Genomic DNA, 17,437 nt, shown 5'->3' on the forward strand with positions numbered 1-17,437 from the left:
GTGGAGGCGGCCAGTAGCCTACTTGCAAAATATGACTACCCAAGTGGGTCAAATTTAACTTCTCTATTTTGCCAGTGGTGATCCAGTCTTGCTTTGAAGCTGTTTAAACTAGGTGCTGTAATGTTTTTTATACATCACTAAAACAAACCTCTACTACATAACTATAAGTCTATAAATGTATAATTGACCATACCGTACTATGTATAATGGGATGATTATAATACCTTCAGCTTTACAAGTATCCTACCTACTGAAGTCTCCTAAAACAGAGCCATTATAGTTCTACACTTGCTTGCTGGATCTTAATAACTGTCACGTTTTCTTTTGATTGTGACAATAACTTATAGTAACACCGCACAGTGGATGGAAGATACTTGGCATACATGTAGCTCCCGCAAGCTTTCTCTGACGTCAGTCACTCTTGTTTCATTTTATAATTCTTGAATCTATGTAATCTGTGCAACACCGTAGGCGTAAAGCGCACTCATTTTCAAGATAAGATATACTCTAGCGATAATGCTCATTATCGCGTAATGTGCAAGTGTCCGGTATACAAAGAACAGTGGCACAGAAGGGCATCATGCTATGTTATAATGATGTAAGCTAACATACTGTGATACAGAATTTTGTGTCATGAATATTATTTTGAGGCAGAAATGAAAGATTATAATTAGGCTAAAGCTGAAATTGTTATATCGTGTTGCAAAATGTGCAGTACGGTAGCTTACATGACCTTAAAAGGGCACCATTGCCCCCCACCCACAGAAAAATTGAAGCCCCCCGCTTCCGGCGCCCCTGCATGAGACAAAGCTACATTGATTTGCCTATTTAATTGCAAATGCACAAATAGAAAAACAAGCAAAGCTGCTGCTCAACCAACAATCTTAGAGGTTAGAATGCTGCAACAATATAGCCTGTAATGGTTTGGTCAAACTACTTCAACAAAGAATTTTTCTCTGAAAACACCAAGCTGCTTATAAATCTGAAGTGATCTGACCACTGACTTTGAATTGAGTCCTGTCTTTGTCATGAGTTACCAAGGGGGCTGGGGGGGACTTATATACCAGTTCCAGGTATACAAGTCCCCCCACCCCCCTTGTTAACTCATGACAAAGACAGGACATAGGCTAATTCAATTTTCTCTTTCGCCTTAGTTGTGTGATGTTCTAGGCGTTACCACAGGCTACAGCACAGTTTCACAAATATTAAATCAATAAATGAAAAAAGCGTTGAAGCATTTAAACAGAAAAATCAGCAAAAAATTTTTTTTCTGTTTAAATATTGACTGATTCTGGCTAGCCGTAACTCAAAAATAAATAAATTACTGCTTTTTGTAATTTTTTGTGGGTGAATTTTGTTTTGTTCCGAGTCGACATAGTTGGAAAAGTACTGTAGATATTTTTTTCAGAATCGGATTTAGAAATACTTTTTCTAAAAAATCATTCTCCCCTTTTCCTGACTTTGTGTTATAATTGTTGTAATGTTTTTAATTTATAATTGTTGTAATGTTTATGGGACTTTCCCTACCCACATAAACGTTTGCTCCAATGTGATTTTGTTTTTGCAAAAACGATGACTCTGCTGTAGGCTAATTCTATTCATTTATTCATTTTATTTTTCGTCATTAGGGCGTCCGGGACGAAAAAGATACTAACTGCAAAAATCGATATAGACTTACCAGCATGTGAATGAACAGGAAAGGGTTGCAAAACCTTGAAAGTTCAGTTTATTGTTTTGTTGGTGATAAACAAACAAAAAGGACATACAAAATGAGTGTCTATCAGCACAACAGGTGAAAGGTTTAAAACGTGCCTGAATGGTAGCCTAAAAATTATCGAGTAAGCTGCCGGTATATGTTGGTAATTAGCACGGCGGAGCTGGTATACAAGTCCCCCCCCTGGGCCCCTGGTACCAGTACGGTAACTCATGACAAAGAGGAATTGACCAAAACATGTGGATGAAAGTGTGTGAACAGTAAAGCAAAGGTAAAGTAGTTTCACCCTATATGTTTGGTCGAGTCCTGTCTTTGTCATGAGTTACCAGGGGGGGGGGGAGACTTGTATACCAGCTCCGAAAACTTTTGTGGGTTAAATTTGCCAGTTCCAATATTGATGTGGATGAGCAGTCATCATAATAATAATAGGATGGAGAAAGAAAACCGGACATGAAAGAAACCCATCCTTAGGCAAAAGCCCGTTTCCATGTGGTCCAGGAGAGAAAAGTGTTGAGCTCTCTGTATGATCAGACTGCACATCACACAGTAGCCTATGACTATTGAGGTTTGAAATCCAGTTTAAGTTATTGTTTCTTGTCCTGGTGGGTGGAATGGATGATCTGGTAGATAAGATGATGATTAATGATATCCTGATGGTGTTGATAAAGCTCTGATCCCCTTTTGTGACAGTGTCGTGTTGGTTATGGAGTGTTACATTTGCTATTAATATCTACAAACATAAAATTACACAGAAATGTAGAAACTATACGGAAATGTAGAAAGATAAAAAGTAAAGATGGTTCCTATTGTTGCAAAGACGATAATGTTATTATTTTTCTAAGCCTTTGGTACCAATGAAAGTAGAGTGGTCAGTTTCCTTTTCTTAGCCACCTTTCATTTCGTAACCTCACCCAGTTTATTACACCCTGGGAAGGCTGCAGGTGAGTGGTGTTTTTTGAACAACTAGTTTATTCTGAGTTGAATCAGGATTGCATGGTTGGAATGGCTCTACTGTAAGGTAAATGTATTTAGGTTTTTCAACTTATTCAAATAATTAAAATCAAATCTCAGAGTAAAATAGTTAACATACCAGTAGCCTACCTCTTGTTGTGGTTTTGCCTCTTTAATCAGAGACATAACTTAGGTCACTCTTGCAGTTATCAGTTTCAATTGTATAATTTCATTCTTTTCTTGCAACAAGGTAACAGCTGACTGTTCAGTCAATAAAATTAAAAACTAGACTACCAAAAAAGAAACGTATAGCCAGATGTAGGGTGGGTATCCCCAACGTAACATGCCACCCGCTGCCGCTACTTAGGATGAAGTAGTGCGTTTTACTACTACCAATCGATAATAGTAGTGCTCTACCCACTACTTTTTTCAATGACACAGGAAGCACTCTGTCACATCAAAGCATTTCAAAAGGAGAGTTGCTGAGTCCTGCCTGCTTTGGCTTTAGCACATCTTTTCCAACGGAGAAAAGTCTCTCCACTGCAGCACTTAAACGTGGAACGTGTTTTTTCAAGCACATTTTAAAGGCATGCTTGATGGCGAAGATGAATATTGGCTTCTTTGCTTGTCCATCCATTTACTTTAAATCTTTCCCATTTAGGAGTTAGCTTATAGACTAGTCATTTTTTTGCAACTACTTTGCTGAAGACTTTTAATTGAACAGCAACTATAATATTTTGAAAAACATGTTTTTTAATGATGTCTTTTGTTTGAATTATTTATTTCTATCATGCTTTTATTGTAATGAACTAATAAAGATATTGTATATTCATTGTAAATGCATTGAGTGTAATTTTCTGTAACTTGATGGATCTTTTAGCTAGTTATGATTCCGATGACGAAGATGTTGAAGAAGCAGTTACAGGTATATACAATTTTATCTATTGTTGAACTTCTTCAAATGTGTACCATGCAGGTTCCAGACTTGGTGTTTTTACTGTTTATGCATAGATATTTTCATTTATCCTGATATTTGACTGTATACAAATTGTTGTGGTTGTAATGTAAAGATGATCCTTGAGGTTATTGAAGAAAGTGAAATGCTGTTTTTCACAAACTCATTTTCTTTTGATCTTTCTACAAAAAGCAGTGTGCCTAAGTTTTCCTTCCTCATGCTTTTTGGCCAACAAGCTTTTTTTGCTATATCATTGTTGAACTACGTAATTCATAAAGCACAATCTTATGTCAGTGATATTCCAGCTGTTGAAAGGTTTATTCACAAGTAGGGTTTGTTGAACAGTGAAAAAGATGCTGCACTTGCCATCTGCTGACGAAGTGTTGAAAAACCCTTCCTCATCATCGGTATTTCAAAACCAATATGAGAGGTTAGTAGTGACATCTTTATTGGGCCAGACTCAACAAACCTCAACTTCTGTTTTGGGAAACTTTTTGCAATGAAAGTAGTGTCTGTGGTTTCTACACCCAGTGAGCTGTCTTGTGCAGCATAGTTTATTTTATTTTGATATGATTTTACTTCGTAGTTGATTGTTCTATCTAATTGCTTGTTTGCTTTGTGTTTAGTGATGATTTTAGTCCATCATTTGCAATGAAATTTATTATATATACATTATTTTATATTTACATAAAAAAAATTATGCCATCTCTTTGCAGTAAAAAAGAGCAAGTGATGGCTACATTAGAGAAACATGTTAAAATGGTGGAAAATAAAAATGATATTACTGAAGTTAATGGAAAACAGGTATATAAAAATTTTTTTCAGCTTTGCAACTTTTTTATACTGTTGCTGCCTTCAACGTAATAATAGTTTCTAATACTCACACTTATGTGCGGACATTGCCATAGAATACCTTGATATATTGTTAGCATATGAAATAATTTTCAAAAGCATGTGTTTTATTTGAAGTTTTTGTAAAAGAAGGTGTTGACTGTTCTGTTTTAAGGTCTGTTGGATGTATCGAAAAGGAAAATGCAGGTTTGGCAAAAGGTGCAAGATGTTTCATGACAGTGATCTTCGGGAAGCAGCACTTAGAGGTGCATGTGATTAATTAGTTATTTGTCATCACAACGAAAAAGTGTTCTCTAAATATATATATAGTAGTTTTTTTAATGTTACTCAATAGTACAGTACCGTACCCTGATAATTAGCGACAGCACCAGAGAAGAAGTTATAATATTTGATTGTTAGAATAGTGGAAGAAGATTTGCTAAAGTTTAGCTCTGATGGTTTTACATTAATTCCTTTCAATATACATATGCCACTGTGATTTTACAATTCTCCGAAAAGGGCTGTCTCCGAATAGGGATTTCTCCGAATCGGATTCTCCCAATAGTAGCAGACCCGAAGTATTGTTGCCTGTGTACTATTTTGTTCATGACCTACCATTGAATATGAGCTAGTTTATTTGCTTTGCTCTAAATTGTACATACAATTAGCTAAGTATACAATACATGCAACGAGTTGAACGACTGTTGCTTGATGTCATTGATAAGGCTAATTATGTGAATAGATAGTGGATGTGTGTTATCACTATCACATGAAACGTTGTCCTGAAATATGACACTTTTCTAACACTGTAGCAAGTTTTGAAACACAACTTTAACTCTTGTTTTTGTTTTTATGTAGAAGGAAAAGAGTTTTTCGTTTCAAATCCTACCATCAGTGATGATTTTTCTGCACCAACACATGATCATGACCACTCTGGCGATGGACCACCTGTGGTCAAGAGAAAGCGTCATGGAGTTACAAACACTTTAGAACCTTCGAAAAAAGCTCTAAGAGACATTCAGCGAATTAAGCACAAAGAAAAGCTGTCTGTGAAGAAGTGATAGCATTCTTCTCATTATAGTCTATCAATGGCTCGGTGGATCAGTGCTTATCATGTTGTTATTGGCCAAGCATGGGAGTTTACCACTGATAGTTGTTATGGTTGATCTTTTTTTACATCACTAAAGAAACTACTGCTTTGACCATGTTTTATTACCATTGCAATTTTGGTAACTTAGCTCCACGCCTTGCTAGTTGACCGCTCAAGATCTGTGCACCATTATTTTCTTGAATGTACTGTCTTTTATCAGTAGCCAAGAAATGATGAACTTGACGTTGTCAATTTACACAATGATTGCAAAGACTTTAGAAAAAAAAGAATTGTTTTGCAAAGAAATGTTTGTATCATTTTTTGTGCACTGCCGCTTTGGTGATGTATTTCAGAAACCGTTTTATCAAGATTCATTGACCCTTGTATTTAAATACCTCATAAACTTACTTCTTGTTGAGTTCAACACCAAAATGTGTGGTTGATAGATTTCAACCTTTCCACTGCATGTGAGATATAGCTTACGCATTTTCATTCATGCAATTAATTCATGTCGTGATTACAAGACTAACATTTGTACAATTCATCTTTCGATCATTTATGAAGTTACGTGATGTTTCCATTCAGGAACGTGACCGACTAAGAGATGTTCCTCCTCCGGCAAGCAAAATTCAGAAACTATTTTCTTTTGCTTATAGTTAACATCATAATATAATTTATATTTAGTAAAAATATAATATTGTTTCTTTTGTTTTTCCACAAAAGGGCGATCACTCGCCTCTGTCAGCTTTTGTTTTTCAATTTTTTGACATAAACTTGAAGTTAGTCTCTGTTGCCTACTGCCTTTCCACACTAGAATATTTGGTTATAGCGTTATCTGTCTATGTGAACTGTAAATTACAAACGTGTTTCGAAAAAATTGGTAATATTTTCGGCCGCCGTTTTTATATTGTTGTTACTGTTGCTAATGTTTTTTCAGCGTTCACTAACGTTTGGTAATTAGCTTACATGTCTTCGGTGTATTTGCATGTTGGACAGTGCGGTGTTCAAATAGGCCAAGAGTTTTGGAACGAAGTTGTCTCCAAAACCCCACACGAAGATGATGTCAAGCACACCATGTGGTCCGCCAGTGGTGACCCCTTGTGTCTTTTTATAGATTCCGAACGTAAAGTCATTCAAAAATTAGCAAATGAAACAAAGAAATCAAAGGTATGTTCACTCCAAAGGATAATTTGCTTTGTTAATCGCTAATCAAGTAAGGTTGCTGCATGGGGTTTCTAACTAGGAAAACCGTTGTTATTTTTCGTTTTTTTTTTCTGAAAATATTGAATTAACGTAAATGCAACTGGTTATGCTCTCTAGTTGTGTGAGACCAGAGGACGATTTGTAGCACAGTTGTTAACCTGCTCTGTGGCGGAGTGGTTATCACTTTCGACTCTGGAGATGGTAAATCTGAGATCGATTTCAGGTCTGGTCATTGGTCAAACCGAAGACTTTGAAAACAGTACCAACTGTGTTCTTCTTGCATGCGCAGTGAGAATAAGTCGGGTAATAGTGTGATGACATTATTGTAAACCTGCAATAATTTTAAAAATGTGCTCTCTCGATAAAATACATTGGCTGTTGCACAGCGACAATATATAACACCATAACACAAAACGTTTTTACAGTTGCTACTACCGCTACTTCTCTACTGTGCTTTCCATTGCCACGGGTATTGCATATCCCTGTAGACAAGTTAAGGAGTCACAGGCAACTGCCTCGGCTTATTAGGTCTCATCAGTTGCATTTTTTATGTTGACATGTTTTTAAACACCGCTTTCAGTGTATATTTCACAGTCTGCACTTGCACAAGAAATCACAATTTGCTTCAAATTATTTCTTTGTAACACATCATATGTGCCATGGTTTCTCAGGATTAGGATTAAATGAAGTATTTCGTACATGTTGCAGATCAAACCAAGCTTAAACGTCTTGGGAAACTCAATTCGTTGCAGGAAAGGCTGTGGATCGAACTGGGCTATGGGTTTTCATGGGCTCGGCAATACAGTATTGGGCAAAGACCTTCCTCGCATCAAAGCTGGATATGGCAAATACATGGTCGATGAAGATTCTAATATGCTGCAAATTTGCAAAGAAGGAATTCGCGTCAAAGTTGAAGCTTGTGATAGCTTCTCTGGCTTTGTATGCATGAACAGTTTAGGAGGTGGCACTGGCTCCGGCTTGGGAGCAAAATTGTGTGAAGAATTGAACGATATGTACCCGACAGCTTATAGGCAAGTTTCCATTTCGGCAGTAATCGTTAAACTTATTTTAACTGTTGCTATATTTCACTTGATAATCTTGCTGGCACATCAGCCACGTACACATACGACAAAGCTTTATATGAAACATGTTGATGTTTGATGTGGGGGAACTACTTAAACAATTATAATTTCACTAAGTTTTTTTTTTCACTTTAATTTCTAAGTTTAATTTCACTAAGCTTTCCTGATTTTTTTAAGACACAGCCGCTTGTTTTTAATGGCTGCCGAACCTTTCTTTGTTGTTGCTTTCATTGTTCGTCCACTCAGACTACATGCTTCGGTAGGAAAACGACTCATGCCTTGATTGCCTTCCTTCTCAGTCCGAATTCTCGATCATCATGCGTTGGGACACAACTAAAATGAGCTTTATAATGATAAACTCAAGCGGTGTGTTTCAGACTATGGAATGTCGTGGTTCCACATTCGATGGGCGAATCTCCGACTCAACATTACAACCAACTATTGAGCTTAGCAAAACTTCAAGACAATTCCGACGCGATAGTGCTATTCGAAAATGACCACATCTTAAACTGCTTGTCGAAACCTCACACCGATTCAAGCGTCTCCATAGCTGACATGAACAAACTGATTGCGGATACGATGCTGTCTCTATATCTGCCGGTGTCCGCTTTGTCGCCGCCTACTTTTGGCTTGTCCATAGGCGTTGAACCGTGGGAGTTGATACGGTCTGTAGCACCAATGCCAACTTTAAAATTTTTACAAACAAGGTGCGTAGTCTATTTGGTTATGAACACCTTTTGGTAATATTGTAATGATGATGTGAATTAAGAATGCGTGAAAGTCTAGATTGTACTAAACAGTGAGTACCACATTGCCTGTTTCAACTTGGCAGAATCGAATAATTCAAGGCTTACCTAATTTCCTATTTGATTCTGTATTAAATTTTCTATTGTTTTAAATACAGTATTTTTGAGAAGAAAGTGTTCAACGTTGCTAAAACACTTGCTGAAGATTTTGTGGAAGTTGATTTTTTAAATATATCGTGGTGTTTTGAAGATTTTTTTTGCCATTTCATATATTAATCGATCTCATTACTTGGGTTTAGGCTACCTCTTGTTTTTAATAACCTACAGTAGTTATTGCTTGTGATTCTGACCTCAAGTGACGCGCGTTCATTTACCACTTTAATCTTTAGTCACGCTGGTTCAAGAGAATCTTCGACAGATATTTGGGATAAACTTTTGAGGAAGGCCTGCAGTCGAACTCGCAATACTAACGAATCGAGTGTCAACGAATCATGCATAGCCGCTTTGTGTGTCTGTCGGGGTTTGGAGAAAAGTTCTTGTCCTGATGCAACACATGTATCAAAAAAATTAAAAGTAAGCTGTAGAACTTACTTTTTTTATAATGTAGTTGCCTTAAAGCATTTGGTAATTGAAATAGTATTTTCAGACTCACCTTTTCTTCCTCCCCTAAAGCTTAACACTCTCACTTGTAGCATACAGTCCAGCTATTGGCTGTGTGATATTAGACTATTCATATTGAAGTTGTATTCTTCACACTTTCCCCACCCGTGTGATTGGATAAGCCCCCCATGGCCGTAACTAAGTTGGTAAAGCCTCCTTGAAATTAGCTACCCCTATAAAATGTTTTAAATTTATGTTTGGACGTTCTTTTTTTTGTTGCCCCCCCTGACCGGGTGGTCTGGTCGTGGCTTCGTTACGCATACGTTCTTACAGTAGCCTACAAAGCTCAACTGTACGCCGCGAATGCCATGTTACCTTTTTGTTTCGTACTGAAAAATGCGTTGAATAAATTATTCGACTGATTGTTCCATTTCTTCGATGACGTTTTGGTCATTAATCCATGTCAAGTCTACGTTTTTTTGATCAACTAAAGTCACGGAAGCTTTTCATTCGGGGTTAAAATTTGTTTTTCGGTGTTTTTCAGTCTGCTCTTCACTGTTCTAGTTGGAATCCGTATCCAGTAGATGTGTGGCTTCACGAACCGAAAACTAACTCGAAACGGTAGATGACTAATTACAGTAATATGCTTGTGTTGAGACCTACTTAAAATGCATGCAATTTTAGTCTAATAAGCTTAGGATATTGCCCAAATTCAGTTCAGTTGTTTTTTATTTCTGACCATCATATCAAAAACAATACATGTCAACATAGCAAAGGTCGAGAAAAAGGTAGAAGCAAATTGCGCTAACTTAAAGCCTTTTATCAGACCGGTCTAACGTGGTTACCTTTGGTCTATTCTGCTCTGGCTGAGGAATGAAAGTTACAGTAATTAATTTATTAATTGATATGGTAGCTAACGTTTCTTAAACTCACTAACATAAGGAATAATTTTTTTTTAACGGTCTAAAGTTGCTATATTTTTACAGGCAACCTCCCAAGTCCATAACCATGTGCATGAATAATAGTTCTGTGAAAAAGATCATGCAAAGAATTATAACAAAGTCTCAACTGATGCTGGACAGTAAAGCTTACTTGCACTGGTATTCCCGAAATGGAACTTATGAAAAAGACTTTGTTGAAGCTTTAGACACATTAGTTAATATAACTGAGAATTATGACCAAATGAAGAGATCATAGCCAATCATTTGAGTTTTGTAATGTTAAACTTAGTTTTGGAGCTACACTGTTATTAGGCTGCAGGAACCTATGCTACTCTGTCGGCTCATATGCATGGAGTGGGACTACTTGGCTATAGCGTACGTTTTTGACAATACGTATGACACCTGACAGGCTATTAAGGCTAGGCTACTTGACTGCTGATTGAAACATGATTTAAAAACATGCAAAGTTGTTGGTTTTCAACCGCCAGCCCATATTCAATTGCGGGACAGTAACCTAGCATTGATAAGGGGGCTCAAAAGCTAGGGTTGGAGAAAGTAAGACAAAGTGGAACATTATGAGGTCTGACTGCTATCGCAAATCGAACTTCTGTCTTCATTACAATAAGACCATACATGCTGTAATTTACCCTTGATGGCTGCCATGGCACAAAGATATCAACAGTCATCGTTTGCATAATTAAATCTTACTGGTTGGTTGTATGAACAAAATAAGCTTGTAATTTCATTTCAATTGCGTTTTTCACCACAGCTGCGTGTAGCCTATACTACTGTAGCCTATGCCTTTCTTTTTTTGTGTGATTTGAATGTGGACATTCTTGTCTGACACAGATAAATAATAATAACTTAATAATTGAATTTCTCATGGGCTGATATAAACACCGCTACCATTATTATCGGTCACTTTTGGAATAATCATGCGACACATTTCCGCGCCAAAATTTGTTGAGCATTTAGTTAGTTAGGTGTGCTGAGTTAAGTAGAAATTTTGCCTTAGGATGCTGATCTATACGGAGACGAGACCTGTTCGAATATGCATCAGTTTGTTTTAAACCGAGTAGTTGAGCTATCAAAGTTGATTTTGAAGTGTTTATAAAGAGCACCTGAATGCAGGTTGAGTGCAAGTTTTGTGTATTTAGAATTTTTATTTTTTTCACTTTTATTTAAAATCATAGCATACTTTGGGCAAAACGGACGTCATCTATCGATGTGTTACTGATATAGGCCTAGTCTATTTCATGATACAGTTTAGAAAAAAATGGGTTTATGTAATCAGCGTAAAACTGCAAATGCTGGGCGTTAGTAAATAAATTGCAAGCTGCTTTACAAGGTATAAAATACAAGAATCACTGTTTTCGAGCGACGGAAGTTTATTACATAGGCCTACCAGAAACATACGTTTTGGTTTTGTCCCAAATGGTGGGGCGAAGCACAACAAATATTTTAAAATTATGTTGAGAAATTAGTTAGGTCTATATACAAACAAGAAATATGAGATGATGTGTGAAAGCCTACTAGACTTGAAGTGTAACGACTGCCATTTTAAATAATGTCCGTAGCCTATCATTCATATCATAAGTTATAGCGAAAGTTACATGGGATGTTAAAAAGATATTCTGCATTGCCCCACTTTCCCCTTCTTTTGAATCCCAAAAATTAAAGAAGTCATCACTTAAGATATTGTTTCCATTGTTATGCGTGCTGTGACATTTAATTGTTGCTCTCATAATATTGCTCAACAATAAACTTATAAATCAATCAATTCTTCGAAATGTCTTGAGTAGCCTAAGGGCCAAAGGATCTCATTGCCATTGGTCCCCTACTGCGGACCCAAATTAATCTCTCAACAGCCCTGATGGTAGATGGGGCTAGGAAAACCTTGCGACACCATTTTCATCCGAAAACATCAACGGTTTTCATTTATTAATATTTTTTATGAAATACGTTCATATAATAAAAGTAGACTAATTTGTGTTAAATTTGGTTTTAATTTGTATTTGAATGTGTTTTTAGGCTAGCTATATAGCCTATCATGCAGTGATCAGCCAAGTATCTCACAGCACAACAATTTTCATTCTAGCCTACATTTTAGTTTATTTATGGGATGTTTTCTGCTACGATATAGTTGTTATTTTTTTTGCGCTGAAACTGTTTTTGTGTTACAGCCATAAAAAGTTAGGCTACCTGTAACTTTTTACGGAAAAAATGTTTAGCATAGCCTACTGATCAGAAATTAAACGAACCAGATTTATGTCTCGCCTGGCTGGCTCGAAACTTACTGGAGGTCTGCAAGAAAACTGTTTTCGATTATTTAAAATTGCTTTTTCTTCCACTGTATTTTTGTTCCCAGTTTCAAAGTTTCATGATTTTTTGCTCGTGTGTCCCTGGTGTAGGCCTACCCTCACCGACCAGTGACTGCCATTGCTAAAAGAATGTCCCGCCATATAAAGAGTTGCCAACATGGTTTTCTGGAATCGTGACTGCCAAACTTACACTTTTTACATTTTTTTGCATCGAGAAAAATCAACTATTCTATACAGAAAAGCGCAATTAAAGATCAACTATTCTATACAGAAAAGCGCAATTAAAGATCACATTTTCTCATGTACAGAATGCCAAAATAACGTTTCTATCAAGCAGTTTGAGATCATGTCCAGAGGCAGGTTTGAGTATCAAACTAAGATCTTGGAAGCCTTGTACATAAAACGTCACAATCCACTTTTGAACAGACAATTGTATGCCTGCGGCTCGTCTTTCATGCTCGCTGTATTTTAAAATTAGTTTTTTCGCACCTTGCCTTTCTACCATATCATGTGATCTGTTTAACACCTTTTGATGCAATTACATTTGATTCTCGTGGTGCCTATATCGTTGAGTTTGAGTTAGTCAGAAGTACTGTGCAGTTTTTGTCTTTTTCTGTTTATAGATTTAGTTGACCATTGTATTTTTTCAGATGTAGTTAAGTCGTATGTATATTATTCCTGAAGAGAACATCTTGTGATGTCGAAAACGCTCGATACTTAATTTGTTGCGTAGTTTTATGTTTATGTAAATGTAATAAACTTGAAGATGTTAAACTTGATCACGTTGCTCGGCTTCGTATGCCTATGGTTCAACAAGACAAACTCTCTACCGAAGTTCTAAAATCAACTATATTGCATAATTTATACTCACATGTTTAATATTTACTTTTTGGAAATGTTTAAAGATTCAGAAACCAAACCAAACTTCTCGCAAGTTTTTTTTTTTCATTAACTCCCTTTTCTTTTTTTTTATCAAGACATGTTGGAAACTCTGGGTTTTCCTCTGATTGGAAATGCAATATGCTTCTGAATCTGAATTCTGAAACATCTTTTCTGAGCTGTTGCTCAATCAATGGTCAGTCTTTTATAAAAGATCGTCTTTATTTAAAGTTCTGTTGTTTTTTGTTTTCGACCATCGCAACAAAAACAATACATGTCAGCAAAGCAGTTGCTAGAAATTCTGTTTTTAAGTAAATTGTGCATGCGAGTGCCGGGTAGGCTAGTTTTTCTCACAGACTTTATGTTTTTGACAGTGATGTTAAATGACCAGTGTATTGTATGATATGACAGTCAGAGTGACAGTACAACAAAGTTATATTATGATCAGATGAAACGCTTTGAATTTTTTGCACATGTATTTAATGACAGAACTACTTCTAAGAAAGGTGGAACTAAAATAGAGATAGGTTTCAGGGGTTGGTAGGTTTTAAGCCGCCTGCGATTTAATAATAATTATACAAACAGTTGCTGAAGAAAAGATGGCTCAAGGAAATATATCCGATTCTCCGTAATGCTGAAGTTTGATGTAATGAGAATATTATCTTCTCATTCCTTCATGTTTGTTACCGGTACTTATAAAAGTATGAAAACTACTTTTTTAACTTTTGCTCAGATATATAATACCGTAGCCTACGGTATTCTTAGTTGACTTAAGGATTGTGTCAGAATGCTTAGCTCAGCACAACATTAAACTGACTTGCATTTCTTTATTTATTTAGAGTTTATTGTATTATACCGGTATGTTATTAGCCAAGATTTTAGTAGTGAAGGTAATACTTTACTAGTGAAGTTCACTGGATGCAACCTAGTTCGTACCCTGAACAGTTCGTACCCTGAAAAGATCAAGAGAAAAAATTAAAAAAGCGGAAGTCGCTGATCGCAGTTTCCGCAAACATTTTAAAATTTACCCCTGAAAAGATCGAGAGAAAGATAGCACAAAGCCGAAGTCGCTGATTGCAGTTTCCGCTAATCGTAACCCTTACCGTACCCTAACGCTAACCCTCGCTCATCGCAGTTTCCGCAAACATTTTTCCGTATTTTCCGCTAACTGCAGTTTCTGCTAACCCTAACCATAGAGTAATTTATGCTCTAACCCTAACCCTCGCTGATCACAGTTTCCGCAAACATTTTTCCGCAATTTCCGCTAACCTTTATCCTAACTCTAACCATAGAGTAATCTATGCTCTAACCCTCATTGACCGTAGTTTCCGCAAACATTTTTCCGCAGTTTTGCAGTTTCCGCTAACCGCAGTTTCCTCTAACTCTAACCATCGAGTAATCTATACTCTCTAACCCTAACCCTCGCTGATTGCAGTTTCCCCAAATATTTTTCCGCTAACCCTAACCCTCGAGTTTGTTAGCGGAAACTCCGATCAGAAACTTCGGCTTTGTGCTATTAAACTGGGATCAGCGACTTCGGCTTTTTTTAATTTTTTCTCTCGATCTTTTCAGGGTACGAACTAGGTTGCACCCAAGTACACTGACTTCTTTAATCAATTGTCACGCAATTTGTAATTGTGCAGTATTGCTATAACCTGGACTTTTTCATAATCTAAAAAGTTATCTACTTGAAGAAATCTTTTTTTTTTTCATTCCAAATTAGTGAAACCATGTGTAGACAAAAAGTGTACAATAATCAAGGGTAAATACCATTTTTGAAAATATATTACAATTGTAACAACGATGGCATCCAAGTCGTGCAGCCACAAGTCACCCACCAAAACCTCAAAAATGCCTGTTAAACTTTTAATTGGTTAGTTAATTCATACTAGTCAGGACAGCGTCAACTATTTTGATGCATTTCTTGGACATGGTTGTATGTTAATTGGAGGGTCTCAGATCTGTAGGGGGCGTATATATGTTGAATCACTAGGCCGAAGGCTGGCTAGGTCCATATATAATCTGAAACCATTAAATTTGTCATGGAAATGTACAAGAGCAGCAATTGCTTTACCAATACATTAACAACTGCTGCTCGTGTACATTTTCAAAACAAAATCGTTCAAAAAAACTTTAAAATGCAATTTTTTTCTATTAAAAAAATTTTCGGCAATTTAAAAGTGATCTAGAGTTACAAGTTCATATTCTTAAAACAACAAATAAAGTAAAACTATCATGTGAAGAGTGCGATCCCTTACTGAGCACAGCCCAGATTAGCTGCGACCAGCGACAGTTGGCTGAAAATCATCAATTATTGAGACTTTTTATTGATACTATTTTGCATATGATATTGAAAGCAATATAATTTGATGATTTTCAGCATATTAAAAGCTAGCAAGTTTTAAAATAAAGAAATTTCTATATAGGTATGTTGTGTTACTTGATTCAATATAATCAATCTCATAATTTTAAATATTGCAACCATTCATGTGGTTATTTTGCCTTTTAGGAGGCTAGCCTACTTTGATAATTTTGAAAAATGGCAGAGTATCTTGCTTCAATTTTTGGTACTGAAAAAGATAAGGTTAATTGTTCTTTTTATTTCAAGATTGGAGCTTGTCGCCACGGTGAACGTTGCTCAAGATTGCATAACAAACCAACATTCAGCCAGACAATTGTTCTGCAAGGTTTATATCAAAATCCGCAAATCAACAATACTGCAGCTGGGACATTCAGTGATGTTGAAATGCAAGAACATTATGATAACTTTTTTGAAGAAGTTTTTGTCGAACTTGAAGAAAAGTATGGTTCAATAGAAGAAATGAACGTGTGCGATAATCTTGGTGATCATCTGGTGGGGAATGTGTATGTTAAGTTTCACAAAGAAGAAAATGCAGAAGCTGCTGTGAATGATTGCAACAATCGTTGGTTCAATGGCCAGCCAATAATCGCTGAGCTCAGCACAGTCACTGACTTTCGTGAAGCATGTTGTCGTCAGTATGAAATGGGCGAATGTACGAGAGGAGGGTTTTGCAACTTCATGCATTTGAAACCGATTTCAAGGGAGTTGCGGAGAAAGCTATATGGAAGAAAGGAGAAAAAGCGCCGATCACGCTCTCCTCCCACAAGAAGCAGAAGAGGTGGATCAAGAGAACGTCGTAGAAGCAAAGAAAGAAGGCACTAGTATGGCATGCAACAACAAAATCTGGTTGCCTGTCAAGCCTACATCCCAACTTTTAAACCTGCATAGTGTATGAGGCTGGTGAAGACTGAAGAGATTGATTACATTTCTTTTTCTATGGCATGAACATTAGAAGATGTCATGTTAAGCCAAAGCATGCCTATACATGTGTACATACACGTTTGTAGTTGAAACAATGACTTAGACAGTGTGTTTTTACAATTTATGATTTAAAATTAAATCCAAACTTTGTTTACTTGTGTTGACATCCGATATCTATTGGATACTATTTCAAACCATTGAATTAAAGTAGAATCTTGTTAAAGTTACAGATGTAAAATTTGTAAATCCATGACTCATGCTGCCATTGCTTGTTAAATTTTTGTCAAGAATCATAAACAAAACACTTGTACATTGCCAGCAAGTTATATTTAAATCACAAAATTGGTGTTTTGTCTCATATAGGCTATATATATAAAGAACCAAAGTGGACTATTGTTGTAACAAATGCAACTGCACAATTTTAGTATTGAAATGTATTCTGTAAATGTATCCTTCCAGGCTAAGTTTAGTTTTCAACAATCTGTTTTGTCACAAGTTAAGTTTCTCATGAGACATTATAAAAACTTGGCTTTGGTATTTAGTGTTTACTGGTGAAATATATACAGACAGTGAACACTTCAACTAAGTGTTACCTGAGTTTACAAAAGTAACATGTTAATTGTAATCTTAAAACATAAAATTTAATCATACACTGGTTGATCATTTTGTGCATTGTGCTGTTATCAATCGGTTTTAAATTTTTGAAGTGTGATATTTCAAATTGGTTTTTGACATGATTCTTTGCTATTACGGTAGAATTCCCCTTTTGTGACACCTAAAATGTCACTGTTAGTCAAATTCTAATGTATTACCATTTTTTACATAATGCTTCGGTAAGTGT

The 17,437-nt window shown here is 36.2% G+C and overlaps 2 protein-coding genes and 1 pseudogene across 3 annotated transcripts; all 3 read left to right on the forward strand.

Annotated features, from left to right (window-relative positions):
• Positions 1–3,454: 3,454 nt before the first annotated feature.
• On the forward strand, positions 3,455–6,478 carry LOC145777110 (uncharacterized). The gene is made up of 5 exons (XM_082588403.1): positions 3,455–3,590; positions 3,966–4,050; positions 4,337–4,424; positions 4,627–4,717; positions 5,310–6,478. Exons 1-5 carry the CDS (start codon positions 3,533–3,535, stop codon positions 5,510–5,512), a joined length of 525 nt encoding a protein of 174 aa, XP_082444529.1. The 5' UTR covers positions 3,455–3,532; the 3' UTR covers positions 5,513–6,478.
• Positions 6,478–11,845, forward strand: LOC145777109 (tubulin delta chain-like). 2 transcript variants are annotated; one of them, XM_082588401.1, is made up of 6 exons: positions 6,478–6,708; positions 7,453–7,775; positions 8,204–8,533; positions 8,962–9,145; positions 9,717–9,793; positions 10,159–11,845. In XM_082588401.1, the coding sequence occupies exons 1-6, from the start codon at positions 6,508–6,510 to the stop codon at positions 10,367–10,369; spliced, it is 1,326 nt and encodes a 441-aa protein (XP_082444527.1). In that variant the 5' UTR covers positions 6,478–6,507; the 3' UTR covers positions 10,370–11,845. The 2 variants fall into 2 exon arrangements, with proteins under 2 accessions (XP_082444527.1, XP_082444528.1); XM_082588402.1 differs by lacking the exon at positions 6,478–6,708 and adding an exon at positions 7,022–7,047.
• Positions 11,846–15,826: 3,981 nt separating this feature from the next.
• Positions 15,827–17,372, forward strand: LOC145777770 (splicing factor U2AF 35 kDa subunit pseudogene; annotated as a pseudogene).
• The last annotated feature ends 65 nt before the right edge of the window (positions 17,373–17,437 follow it).

Source organism: Aplidium turbinatum, chromosome 9 (genome assembly GCF_918807975.1).
Source record: "Aplidium turbinatum chromosome 9, kaAplTurb1.1, whole genome shotgun sequence".
Taxonomy (NCBI): Eukaryota; Metazoa; Chordata; class Ascidiacea; order Aplousobranchia; family Polyclinidae; genus Aplidium; species Aplidium turbinatum.

Excerpts from the sequence above, each read along its gene's own strand:
- LOC145777110 (XM_082588403.1), top strand. The coding sequence starts at position 3,533 with ATGGATCTTTTAGCTAGTTATGATTCCGATGACGAAGATGTTGAAGAA. Across the intron at positions 4,425-4,626 it reads CTGAAGTTAATGGAAAACAG|GTCTGTTGGATGTATCGAAA; the intron begins GTATATAAAAAT and ends TTCTGTTTTAAG. Across the intron at positions 4,718-5,309 it reads TCGGGAAGCAGCACTTAGAG|AAGGAAAAGAGTTTTTCGTT; the intron begins GTGCATGTGATT and ends GTTTTTATGTAG.
- LOC145777109 (XM_082588401.1), top strand. The coding sequence starts at position 6,508 with ATGTCTTCGGTGTATTTGCATGTTGGACAGTGCGGTGTTCAAATAGGC. Across the intron at positions 7,776-8,203 it reads ATGTACCCGACAGCTTATAG|ACTATGGAATGTCGTGGTTC; the intron begins GCAAGTTTCCAT and ends GGTGTGTTTCAG. Across the intron at positions 9,146-9,716 it reads ATGTATCAAAAAAATTAAAA|TCTGCTCTTCACTGTTCTAG; the intron begins GTAAGCTGTAGA and ends GGTGTTTTTCAG.